General features: G+C 41.6%; 1 protein-coding gene across 2 annotated transcripts in view; it reads right to left on the minus strand.

Annotated features, from left to right (window-relative positions):
- The window catches only part of PCSK1 (proprotein convertase subtilisin/kexin type 1), a 245,307-nt gene that overhangs the window by 45,136 nt on the left and 186,667 nt on the right, over positions 1 to 13,504 (minus strand). For both annotated transcript variants that reach the window (XM_086960929.1, XM_086960930.1), the window contains exon 11: positions 2,493 to 2,650. In XM_086960929.1, coding sequence (XP_086817055.1) covers positions 2,493 to 2,650 — 158 coding nt within the window. The remainder of the gene's footprint in view (positions 1 to 2,492; positions 2,651 to 13,504) is intronic.

Here is a 13,504-nt window from a genome sequence, read left to right on the forward strand (position 1 = left end):
GCCAAACAAACACAACTGAGTTCAAAACCAAGCACTGCGCACTTACTGCTTGGTCATAACAAAATGATTTACATCCTTCTGCTAAGGTTTCCACAGCTATAATGGAAAAGAGGTAAGCAGGTATTTGCTGTTGAATCTACTCTGCATGCTCCCCCTAGTAGGTGTCACTTGATGTCTCGCCTTTGGGCGGTGGATCCTCTTAAGAATATGAATTATGAACTATGTATAGATGTGTTTGTGAGAGATTTAGCAATTAACACATTATTATGCTGTATTTCTATTTTGGATGATAGACTTGCAGGTGCTCAACAAAGGATACAGAGATGGCAAAAACGTGGTTTATATGCTCGAGGGTAGGGAATTTTTGGTATGTGTACTAACATAACAATAGTTGTGTTTCTCGTTCTGAAAACCCTCTGTACCCTGTCCTCCAAAACGCTCACCATACTTCTGTGTTTACCAATCCCCTCCCTCTCATCCGCCAATCACCTTCAGCTCATCCTCAGCTGCCCTGGCTCTCAGTCTCTCCTTTCTCCCCAGTTTATACCCTGGTATCACTCCCTGGCGATCTCCAGTCCCAGCCCTACCATCTACATATCCTCAGTCCCGCCCTCGCCATCCTTCCCCTGTCCCATTGCCGCTCAACTTCCAGACCGACTTCTCTCTCCCAATCACCCACCAGTACATCATCGAACATCCATCTATTCATCATCCATCAGATTCCTAAAAGATAAAGAGCTCAGGGATATCACAGGATGCAGATGGATTTGCATGAAGCATGGCAATTAATTGTTTCACACGCCGACCTGCCATAGTCAGATGTGAGCTGGGCTCTCTCTTCAACAAGCACAGCTCTGTTGGCCTCCTAACTACATTATATAAACGGAATAAACACCTCTGTGGCGGGTTACCCCAATGACTTTGTTCTATATTTGTATTTAGATTTGTATTCAGATATTCAATGCACATAATGGATACCATTGCCACACAGGGGTCTCAATAGTCAGTACATAAGACGTGTTTCAGCAGCAGATGATTACAGACGACAGTGTTAGTAAAGGAGGGAGGTGAGAGAAATTGTACCATATCACACTACTTTTGCATGATAAATGGTTGGCCTTGGAATTATCATGCCTCACACAGTGTGGTCCTTGAGAAAGTGCTTGAGTTGGGGGCTTGTTTTGTGGAACCCTCCGAAGTAGCACAGGGATGAGCCAATGGTTAAGTCAAGGGGGAGGGAATGCGAGGAAACTGATCGTATGAGAAGACCTAGATCGTCAAGAGGTGTGATTATGAAAGAAATGGGCATTGGTAAGGAGTCTGTATGCAAAGATGGCCTGAAAATCGCAGGGAGAATGAGTCAATGGATACATTTCAACACTAGATTGCGGAAATTGAGGAGGGGCCTATTGCACAATGTAAGCCATCTTGCCACATGACTGTGGATGTTTTTGCTATAGTTTTGTTCAATGAGGACTAGCATGTTAATCTGGATCTTAGCTGCTCTGATGGTGAAACGGAGGCAGATGGGAAGATGTCCAGAAGGTGGCTGCTGGCACAATGACACTGAAGGTCATACAAGGAAGCATCTCTATTTGTTCAAAGGACAGCAGAGTTCAGGGCCCAGGGAAAGGGAGCACAGTGTCAGAGGTTAAATAGACAGGCTTTTAAAGGCTTTGGATGCAAAAGAGAAGGGTGAGTGATGACCTTAATCTTACAGTTAAATGTTAGTGATCAAGTGAACTTCCAATAACAGATGCCCCAGTGGCATTCAAATACCTGAGCAAAGAGCAAGTTTGTAAAAGACAGAGGGGTGAAGAAGATACTGCAGTCATAAAAAGGTGACTGAAGAAACTGAATGAGGAGATAAGGAGTGTAGAAGTGGAAGGCATGGCTGCAAAGGGCAGCATGTTTTCCATCAGCTGGCCATGGCAATTTGCTGTTCACCATTTGCGTGAATCTGTGGGTCTTCATTGTGTGGTTAACTGTGGAAATGGAAGAATATGATGAAGACAGGAGGGGCTGAAGGTGCAAGTAAGGTATAATGTGCTGAATGTGGTGTCTAAGTGTTTTTGCATCAGAGGAGTCAGAGAGGAGTAGTTCTGGACCTGCTGGGTGGACAGAGAAAGGTTTTTTTTTAACATGATGAGTGTTCGAAAGGGCACTGAGTGGGAGTGTATACCTCAATGTGGTGGCTATAAACAGGCAGCTGGTTAGACAATTATGGGTTTGTGCATGTGACTGGTCAGAAGGGATCAATCACCAGAAGAGCAGCATGAGTTTCAGATGGCACTGATGGTGGGAGTGGGGTTCTGTGCTGGAATGTGGGCAGGTAACGCGGATGGTACCTTTTAAAGAACCTATTTATGTTTAATTTATTTGGTTGAAAGGAACAAAATAAAAGCAAGACAATTCAATTATCCATGAAAATCATGCCAGGGTTTATCACCTCCAGCACACCTGGGGCGTAAGGGGGTAAATAGTAACAGTACCTGAGGGCGAGGTGAGGGTAAGGTGCAGGTCCCCTCTCCGTGAATATTCGATGGTGGCTTGGAACTGCACGTGCTCCAGAGACGTGATGTGATTGGCCTGGCCCTCGCAGGCCTTGGTGGGAATCTCAATGCTCAGCTCCCCGTCTGATCTTAACGACCTGCAGGAGTTCCAGGAAACAGAAAGGTTTAGTCACCGTGTTTTAGCATGCATGCAGCTGATCAGCTTTCCGCGCGCGTCCCCCAGGGACTGTCAGAGAAATTGTTGCCAAACTGAAAGCGGCGTCATGTCTTCCAGCACTCTGGGAGGGAGGAAGGGGGGATATTCAAAGTGCCTGTTTTTAGTCAAAGCTGAATGTGTCTAAATGATTCCAGAAAAAAATTCCTCTAAGCCCTTCAATTATGCAGCAGACACTTTGGTGAGCATCAATTGTTTATGAATGATCTGTCACGGTGCCACGCATTCGCGCTAAAATTATCAGAGGCAGATGATTGCCCGCGTGACTGACTCGTCTTTGTGACAGATTCAACTTTCCAAAAAAAGGAACGCAGTGTTTAGCTATTCTATAAATAACGGGACAAAGGCTGGCGTCACTTTGCATGGTAATTAGGAGGCAGTCTTATATTGCTATGCGCGCGGGTGTGTCGTGTGTGTGTGGAGGCGGACGACGTGCTTGTGTGCTTGTGTGCTTTGAAGGACAGCGCAGTGCTGTCATTGCCACACTTATCTCACATTTTTATCAAATCATCCATTCCAGAGCACAAATAGAGCCAAATTTTAAGGGGGGACTAAAAAAAAATTCTGGTGGGGGGAGGGGTTTGGTAATTCTTCCAGCAATAGGCAGAGTGGAGATGCCAGGGCTCTAAGAAGGGGTGAAAACACAACAAAGCCTTGTTAACAAGTAAATGGTATTTTAACCCCTTCACTGCATTGGCTATTCCGCCGCAGTGCTGAGGGGGTGGGGGGGACCGCGCGGCGGTCCAGTGCTCGTGACGGAACCGCTCCGTCACGGCACGCGGGTGAGCTGCGCTTGTGACGGAACGGTTCCGTCATGGCCCGCCCGCGCTAGAGAACGTTAGCGCAGGCGTGGAATTCACACCGTGCAGGCGCGGCGAGAGGGCCGTGACGGAACCGTTCCGTCACCAGCACAGCCCACCCGAGGCTCGTGACGGAACGGTTCCGTCACGAGCATGGGAGGGGTTAAAGACCTGTTAATTACTCGATTGCTGCTGCAATAAGACTGTCACCAGCCCCGGAAGCTGTCTCAGCCGGGGCTGACACACGCGACGGGGGGTCTGGCGGCTGAAGGCCTTTGGGCACAAAGTGCGTTGCGTGCCTGATCCATTCTATCACATTTACAACTGTGGTGATCACAGTAGGTCTTACAATAACCCATCCCATACGTCCTTTCACCCTAACATTAGGTAGACACTCACAGTGATTAAATTGTAAATATAAGTAAAGAAAATCTGGTGATGTCAAATGCCCTCGTTGAGCACACTAATGCTGCTTAGTCTTGATCCCACCTCATCCTTCTTTTTTCGACCACTTGACACTTCCTGTCTCTTTATCTCAGCAATGCGGGTTCTTTTTCGTCCATGCTTTCTGATTATATCATCAATTCTCTATTTTTCTCTTCCTCCTTTCTCCCTTTTCGCGTTTTCCGCCTTTGTCTGTCTTGCTCTGGGTCAGCCTGACTACGAACAATTAGTCCCAGTCACCCATATTGGATGCCGCTGCCGACCTTCTAATGATAGCTGCATTGTAACATGAGTTACCTATAATTGTGGCAAACGCAGTAGAGTAAGTCTGAGATTTGAGGCTGCACGGCGGGCTGAAGGTGGTAGGAGGTAGGTGTCTTCGGCCTTTTTTGTTATTGATTGATATACTATTCATTTGCATTAAAATCAGCTGCAATGGTGTTTAGCTCCTTGGTGATTAAAGGATGTGTTTGCTTTTCTCGTGATGATGGTCTCTGTTTCCATCTTATCTACAATAGAATGTCTGCTCTGCACATACAACGCATCATTCACAAAAGTGTGCAGTCAAAGGGTCATAGAGTTTTGTTGACTGCCACTGACTGTTTAATGGCAGCTCCCTTCTGTATTATTCATGTGCCAATGTTTCTTTTATTGTGGCACTAAGAGGAAATCAATAATGAAATGAGTATTATTCAGGGCTCTATTGATATTCATGAGACCAAGAGCAGTAAGTTCTGATCATCATGTTGTAGGTTAACTTATTTTGTGTACAAAACAAAAGTTAATAATGGGAGAGGCACTCCTTTGCTCACAATACTCACAACATATAGTTCAACACAGTAATCTATGCGTGCTAGCAGAAGGAGATGGAAAGTCCAAACTCCATCAAAATTACAAAGAACCAATGAAAATCGTTGATAAAAAGAATGTCATGAGTTGATTTAAGAGACATGCTAGTAAAGATTATAATCAAATACACATAACTTTGTAAGAGTGTTTTTGCATTTAAATGTATACTATTTAAACAGAACTTGATAATTCATTCATTCCACTTTTGGGAATTGCAACAGTGCGCAGAGGGCAAGCGGTTCTGCTTGATGTCTTTGTAACTTATTTTGTGTGTCAGCCAAATTCGTAAACTGTGGAGTTCCAATCATTCTATTGTCTCTATCAGCCATATAAATAAATGTATATATATATATATATATATATATACTGTTTATTGCACAAATGCACTTTGTAATCACTATATATCACTCTCACTGCACTGTCACTTTCTAGGAGCACCTTGTATAAGTACTTCATTATTATGTGTGAATTGAAGAATATATTCATAAATGAGATATGAGTAAATAAATGCACTAAACACATAACTGGAACTTACTCATTGGAGTTGTTTTTCCCTCTTTCCCTAATATAACACTATTGCTGTGGTAGTCAAGGGCTACACTACCCTCATAGGGATCATTTTATAATTTATTAATTGTCCGGCCAAGGTCCTTGAGTTACTGGGTTGCCCCTTTTTCTATTTAGACAGGCCCATTAGTAGTATTTAATTTACGACCCTGGATACATGTATTACCATGTTGCTAGGGACTTACAAGTAAATGAAATGTGCCAATTGGGTGCAAGCCATTGTTACCATGTTGTGAGGATAGAGAGCAAGCGCTTTAGCACTGATAAGCAGTGGTAATGTTTGCAGAATCCTAAAGTCAGCCAAAACAAATGTCTGCAAAAACATGAGGTTGATAGGCAAAAGGTTAGGGGGAAAACCATGCCAAGGATGTCAGGTCCAGAACATAGGTTGTTCTCTCCAAATAGGCCTTTCTCCCGAGTATGTAAAGTAAATATATTTAATTAAGTTCAGGGTTAGAGAATGACAGCTTTCACTGTCAAATGAAGAAGAACTGTTTTCTGTATGCTGCTTCACAAGACACACAGTCAGTGCTGGCTAGCAGTAGAACCCTCTCTCGCTGGTCCTGAGGAGAATGGAATAGCGAACAGGGCTTAGCTTGTCTAAGCATCCAGGGCCTAGGAAAAAAAAGACTTACCGATGGCCTGGTTTACAGGACCTACCTTCCTTAAGGCAATGCAAGACTTGTGTCTTATGGTACCACCACAAGGTGGTGCCAAATCAGGGGTGGCTCCTCCGTGGAGGCAGAAGAGCGCTGCTCCACGAATCAAATTGCCCCCCCAGAGATGAAAAATACAATGGTAATAAAGTTAATTTATTACCAATTTATTTTTAAAACCTCTGTCCCGAGCCCACCATAAGGACAGGCAGGGTTTTCTGCTACTGCCAGTCAGGCAGCAGCAGAAAGCAGTGATGGGCAGGGCACTTTAAGTTTAAAGTGTGCATGTCTCTTTAGCCGTGCTTACTTTGAGGCGTTGTTTTCTGGTGCCCAGCACCAGCACTTAATTATCAACACCGTGCTGAGTTACAGAATCCTCAACCAAGACCAAGACTGAAACCTGGTTCCCCTGCTGCGAAATTGGCAGCTCTGTCTGAAATACCACATCTTCTCCCTACATTCATGATTAGTAGTTGGTTCTGTTTTAGGTGGCGCTAACAGGAGAGATGGGCTGGTGCAAGCTGCCTCCTGACGAAAGCCCCAGCATTTATGTTTTTTGCAAAGTAACACTGGCCAGCCGTCTTGCGACGACCAGCTAGAAGTTCATTTTAAACCCCCCTAACTCAACTGTCTAGGACAGCTGGGTTAGAGAAAGCATTGGGGTCCAGTGTCCTCTGGAGCACTAAAGGAGTCCCTCCAATCCTGGTGCTGCTTTCCTACTGCAGGAGATCAGCGCCAGGATTTCTTAGTACAGTTTCCTGGATCCTGAGTTGGAGCCTGCCTGCCTGGAGAAGACCAGAACCAAGAGGACGTTATGCTAGGGAGGTAAGTGTAGTTATTTTTTACTATGTTTATTTATTTTTAATTTTCTCCCACCTGCCACAGCACCCATGATACATGCCAGACGCCACTGTGTCTAATTACCGGAAAAACCTGAAAATTGACCTTTTTATTATTATGTGACAAAGCACTTCTGCATGAAAAGTAAAAATGTGCGGAAGAGGAACTGTTTAATTAAATTTCACACTTAGAAAAACTTTGATGGATAAAGCAGCTAATCAGATTTTACTGGCATGGGAAATGTGATTATACTAAGTAGAAAAATCACATTTTGTGCATCATGTAAAAAAAAGTACAAGAGAGTCAAAGCAGTCCGTGCTCCAGATATAACTGTCTGTATACATGCGTGCAATGACTGCAATGCATCTCTAGCAGGTGTTTGATCCGTGCCTTGCAATATAATAAGTGCATACAAGTACATGGTGCTCTTTACCCGAGGGCGTGATGATAGTGATTATCCAAAACAGAACAAGAGTGAGATGCTTTTAGAGCACGAGCCTATCCTCATGTAATTGCAGCTACAACACCTTAAACCTGCAGAAAGGAAATAGCAACCTGGAAACTGAGGACCAGTGCTTGCTTCAAACACCTTTATTCACTACATTATGAAAACAGGATTATAGCAGTGTTAATGTTTGACAAGAATGTTTGTGTAGATTTGTTGTGTGGTATTTTGTTGTGGTGATGACATGTTCTGCAAATTATTGTGCTACTGTGTTTTTGTGCTGCATTATTGGAATATGGTTTGTTGTGTTGCACTGAGGCTTTTGTGTTACGTTCTGTTGTCACTATTTTGTTGTTGTGCTCCTTGTTACCTTTAATGATGCTGTTATATTACCATGTGCATGATATAGTGCCATGTTGTGTTGCTTCACTTAAGTATATCTACAAACGCTGGCAGCACATGTCTTTAGGGTTCCAGTAATAAGCAACCACTAACGCTTCTGTATTGGTAAAAAATGATACAATCTGATGTGGTATACACATACTTACACATTAATTCACAGAGTTGCTCTTTAACCCTTCGCATGCTGGTGACGGACCCCAGCCGCCACGCTCCGCGGTACTCGTGTGCTGATGACGGCTGGTGTTCGTCACGGCCCCGCCCTGTTCGTTTGTTTACCGCACAGCGGCAAAAATGGGCCAGCAGCGAAGGGGTTAAGGAAGGAATGACTGATCCTGTCTCAACAGTACTAAACATTCATTGTAACATGAGGTTCTGACAGGTTGAATATAGAAAAGTACATTTGACTATTATCACAATGTTTTTGTGCAACTTAGTCATAGTTGCACAAATAATGCACTACTTCGAATCCATGCTGTTTGTTTAGCAGGTCACCATGCCGGTCTCGAGTCATTCCTGAATACCCATATGATATGACAGATTCTACAAGTTTCTCGTGAATACCAAGAATTCTCCAGCCCATACCACTTAGTGTAAAGACAGGTGTTTTGAGCCCTGAAGAAGTCTCAGCAAAAGAGACGAAACGCGTTGGCTAGAAAAGAGTAAAAGAAAAATTCATTGTGATTTGGATCATTTGTCTACAAAAAATAAAGGATTGAAAATACACGTTTATCCAGCTCGGTCCTGTTCATTTGATACGGATGTTTCCTATTGTCTTAAAGGACATTACTTGTATTTAACAAGAACAACTTTGTTGATGGGTGCTGATTCCAAAGTGTATGCTAATAAATAATTAATTTAAGTTAAAAATAAATAAACATACAATTTAATTTTTAAATACATACATATATATCAACATAATATTAATAAACAATATACAACATTTTTACCGTAGGTTAGCGGACAGTAACATTTGCTATTACCACACCACTGAGTGTAACAGTAGTGAAAGCGTTGCATAGAGTAGGGGTAAAAATTACTATTCCCACTCCAGTAAGTGCAACAGTAGGGAAAGCGTAGGATAGCGGGAAGGTAAAAATTACAATTCCCACTCCAAAGAGTGCAACAGTAGGGGAAGCGTTGGATAGCGTAGGGATAAAATTACTATTCCCTCTCCAGTGAGTGCAACAGTAGGGAAAGCGTTGGATAACGGGAAGGTAAAAATTACTATTTCCCACTCCAAAGAGTGCAACAGTAGGGAAAGCGTTGGATAGCGTAGGGGTAAAAATTACTATTCCCACTCCAGTGAGTGCAACAGGAGGGAAAGAGTTGGACAGCGGGAGGGTAAAAATTACTATTCCCACTCCAGTGAGTGCAACAGTAGGGAAAGCGTTGGATAGCGTAGGGGTAAAAATTACTATTCCCACTCCAGAGAGTGCAACAGTAGGGAAAGCGTTGGATAGCGTAGGGGTAAAAATTACTATTCCCACTTCAGGGAGTGCAACAGTAGGGTAAGCGTTGGATAGCGTAGGGGTATAAATTACTATTCCCACTCCAGTGAGTGCAACAGTAGGGAAAGCGTTGGATAGCGGGAAGGTAAAAATTACTATTCCCACTCTAGAGAGTGCCAAAGTAGGGAAAGCGTTGGATAGTGTAGGGGTAAAAATTACTATTCCCACTCCAGAGAGTGCAACAGTAGGGAAAGCGTTGGATAGCGTAGGGGTAAAAATGACTATTCCCACTCCAGTGAGTGAAACAGTAGGGAAAGCGTTGGATAGCGGGAGGGTAAAAATCACTATTTCTACTCCAGACAGTGCAACATAGAGAAAGCGTTGGATAGCGTAGGGGTAAAAACTACTATTCCCACTCCAGAGAGTGCAACAGTAGGGAAAGCGTTGGATAGTGGGAAGGTAAAAATGACTATTCCCACTCCAGGGAGTGCAACAGTAGGGAAAGCGTTGGATAGCGTTGGGGTAAAAACTACTATTCCCACTCCAGTGAGTGCAACAGTAGGGAAAATATTGGATAGCATAGGGGTAAAAATTACTATTACCACTCCAGGGAGGGCAACAGTAGGGAAAGCGTTGGATAGCGTAGGGGTATAAATTACTATTCCCACTCCAGTGAGTGCAACAGTAGGGAAAGCGTTGGATAGCGGGAAGGTAAAAATTACTATTCCCACTCTAGAGAGTGCCAAAGTAGGGAAAGCGTTGGATAGTGTAGGGGTAAAAATTACTATTCCCACTCCAGAGAGTGCAACAGTAGGGAAAGCGTTGGATAGCGTAGGGGTAAAAATGACTATTCCCACTCCAGTGAGTGAAACAGTAGGGAAAGCGTTGGATAGCGGGAGGGTAAAAATCACTATTTCTACTCCAGACAGTGCAACATAGAGAAAGCGTTGGATAGCGTAGGGGTAAAAACTACTATTCCCACTCCAGAGAGTGCAACAGTAGGGAAAGCGTTGGATAGTGGGAAGGTAAAAATGACTATTCCCACTCCAGGGAGTGCAACAGTAGGGAAAGCGTTGGATAGCGTTGGGGTAAAAACTACTATTCCCACTCCAGTGAGTGCAACAGTAGGGAAAATATTGGATAGCATAGGGGTAAAAATTACTATTACCACTCCAGGGAGGGCAACAGTAGGGAAAGCGTTGGATAGCGGGAGTGTAAAAATTACTATTTCCACTCCAGAGAGTGCAACGGTAGGGAAAGCGTTGGATAGCGTAGGGGTAAAAATGATTATTCTCACTCTAGTGAGTGCAACAGTAGGGAAAGCGTTGGATAGGGAGAAGGCAAAAATTACTATTCCCACTCCAGAGAGTGCAACAGTACATAAAGGATTGGATAGCGTAGGGGGTAAAAATTACTATTCCCACTCCAGAGAGTGCAACAGTAGAGAAAGCGTTGGATAGCGGGAGGGTAAAAATTACTATTCCCACTCCAGAGAATGCAATAGTAGGGAAAGGGGTGGATAGCGTAGGGGTAGAAATTACTATTCCCACTCCAGGGAAGGCAACAGTAGGGAAAGCGTTGGATAGGGGGAGTGTAAAAATTACTATTCCCACTCCAAAGAGTGCAACGGTAGGGAAAGCATTGGATAGCGGGAGGGTAAAAATTACTATTCCCACTCCAAGGAGAGCAACAGTAGGGAAATAAATACTTCATATATGATTGAAAATAAATTAAATATTAATACCAATTACAAATTAATTAAAAGTAATTACCAATTTAATATAATATAATAATTAATCAATTAAAAATAATTAAAAAATTAATTACTAACACATAATTACCTATTAATACAAATTAATTACCAATAACAATTAATTAACAATTGAAAAATAGTTAACTCAAAATAAATACCAATTATTATAAACCAACACCAGCTACAGAAAATACATTAATAAAATGAACATAATTATTAATTAATCAATTAATAGAAATTAATTACCAATTATATTTTAATTAATTGCCAATTAAAAATTAATTCAAAATTAATTCAAAATAAATACCAATAAATAAATTAAAATATTTAAATAATTATATTTAAATTACTTCCCACCCTATTCCCCTATAAACCCACAACCCACTACAGAAAATAAATACATACAATTAACATAATTATCAATTAATAAAAATGAATTATCAATTATATTTTAATTAATTACCAATTAAAAAAATAATTAACAAATAATTCAAAATAAATACCAATAAATAAATTAAAATATTTAATTAATTATATTTTAAATTACTTCCCACCCTATTCCCCTATAAACCCAAAACCCGCTCCGGAACTATATTACGCAAAAATTAAATACCATAAAATTAATTAATTAAAATAAATTATAAAATAAAAATACACTTTTAACACATATACTAACATAAAAAACACTTACATATTATTAAAAAATAAATATTAACTTACTTACCTAAAATTCGATATTTTTGTTGTCTATATTCTGTCCATAGATATTTTTGTTGTCTGTATTCTGTCCATGCGATATTTTGTCTATTCTATATTTTGGATTCGATATTACTGCTATTCTATTCGATATTTTTGTAGTCTATATTCTGTCCATTCGATATTTTGTCCATTCTATATTTTTAACTCGCTATTTTGCCCATTCTATATTTTTTACTTGCTATTATGACTGTATGCCTGCAGAGCAATGATCTATTTCATAAATTACTTTGACCCATAAAACAAGTGTACAGATAGTCCTTATGCAACACAAAATACTAATTCTTATCAATAGTGTAAGAAATGGGCTTATTTTCTGGGGTCCATGACTACCTACCACAAGGAACAATCACAACACTTGCCAGGGTGAACCCCCCTAAGTCATTGAATTAACCTGAGCTAAACCTCCTGGTAGCTATGGCATCAAGCAGACATGCTTAAGCACTGTTTAAAATATTTATATAATACTAGAACAGTAATACAGTCAAATAAAAAATAAAAAAATAAAAAAATCCATCAATCTTAAAGGTTTAAGTAGAAATAGCACCATAAAGCACAAAGTATCAATGAGAGTTACTGGTTACAGGAGACTGGTATCTAGGCAAATTCTGAGGCTAACCGTGATGGAGGGAAAGTCAAATACACCAATAAGGTTTGTACGTTCTGACTTAGACTTTTATGTCCCAATTCACTCCAGGATTACATTTCTAAATCGTCCTAGACTCTCACGGGAGGCACTTAGTGACTGACAGGGTGCTAGGCCATGGCCAATAACAGGATCCAGTCCTAGTCCAATCACCACTGGTCAGCTGGGTAATTTCAGGAAAAGGCCTCTTGCAGTTTGTTGATTCCCTGGAAGAGAAGGTCTGCCAAATGACGCTTGGAGTCCACGTCTTTGCCCTGGTTACAAGAGGAAGCAGGTATAGTCCTTCAAGGCTCCACTTTGGGTTGCAGACAGCAGGTTTCGTTCTCTTCTGATCTTCCACAGGTCCAGGAAGTGTTCTGAAGTGGGGGCATGAAGCTGTCACATTTATGCCTGGTATGAGTTAGTGGGTGGAATTACTTCTGGGCACACTCTAATAATGTGGTAAAAATTCCCAAAGCCAACCCTACCCACTTAGGCATTTTCAAGATGGCAAAAGGCTTTGGCCACACTAAGCTTGCACTCTAAGGGATGAAGGTATGTTTGTTGAGTGTACTATGGTAAACCTAGTGTCCTTCCACAACTTGAAGCTATCCACAATGAACCCACATGCAGAAGTCTTGTAGGACGAAAGCAGAGTCCTTCAGCAATGAGACAGTGGATACAACAACTGTCTTGACATCCTGTTATCTCCCCTTTCAAGTGTGCCACAAGTGTTATATTTAAACCTAGAGACATGTGTCTGGTAGGACAAAAGAAGAGTCCTTCAACAAACAGACAGTGGATTCACAAGAATTGTAAGGGCGCCCTGCTCTCTCCCCTTATATGTGCAACCAACGTATTATATGTGAAACCAGCAGATCTACCAATCAGGATTTAACACTGCAGTGTCAAAAAGGATGCACACATACCATACCCTTCATATCATATTCTTTGGAGTTAAGTGGAGTCATATCCTGCCTATTTAGGGAAGCCTTTTGTTTGATCTGGGAGACATTTCACACCTATGCACAACAGTTCAAGGCTAAATACTGTCTAGATGAAGTTAGAAAGCCAATGCAAATTAGCCTCCAGAGGAACTTCAGGCAGCCAAAAGGTGACGTCATAAAAATTCATACGTATTAAAAAGCTGAGTTAATTATTGGATTTGATTTTTCAGGTGCCCTGACAGTCC

This window comes from Lissotriton vulgaris, chromosome 3_1 (genome assembly GCF_964263255.1).
Source record: "Lissotriton vulgaris chromosome 3_1, aLisVul1.2, whole genome shotgun sequence".
Lineage (NCBI taxonomy): Eukaryota > Metazoa > Chordata > Amphibia > Caudata > Salamandridae > Lissotriton > Lissotriton vulgaris.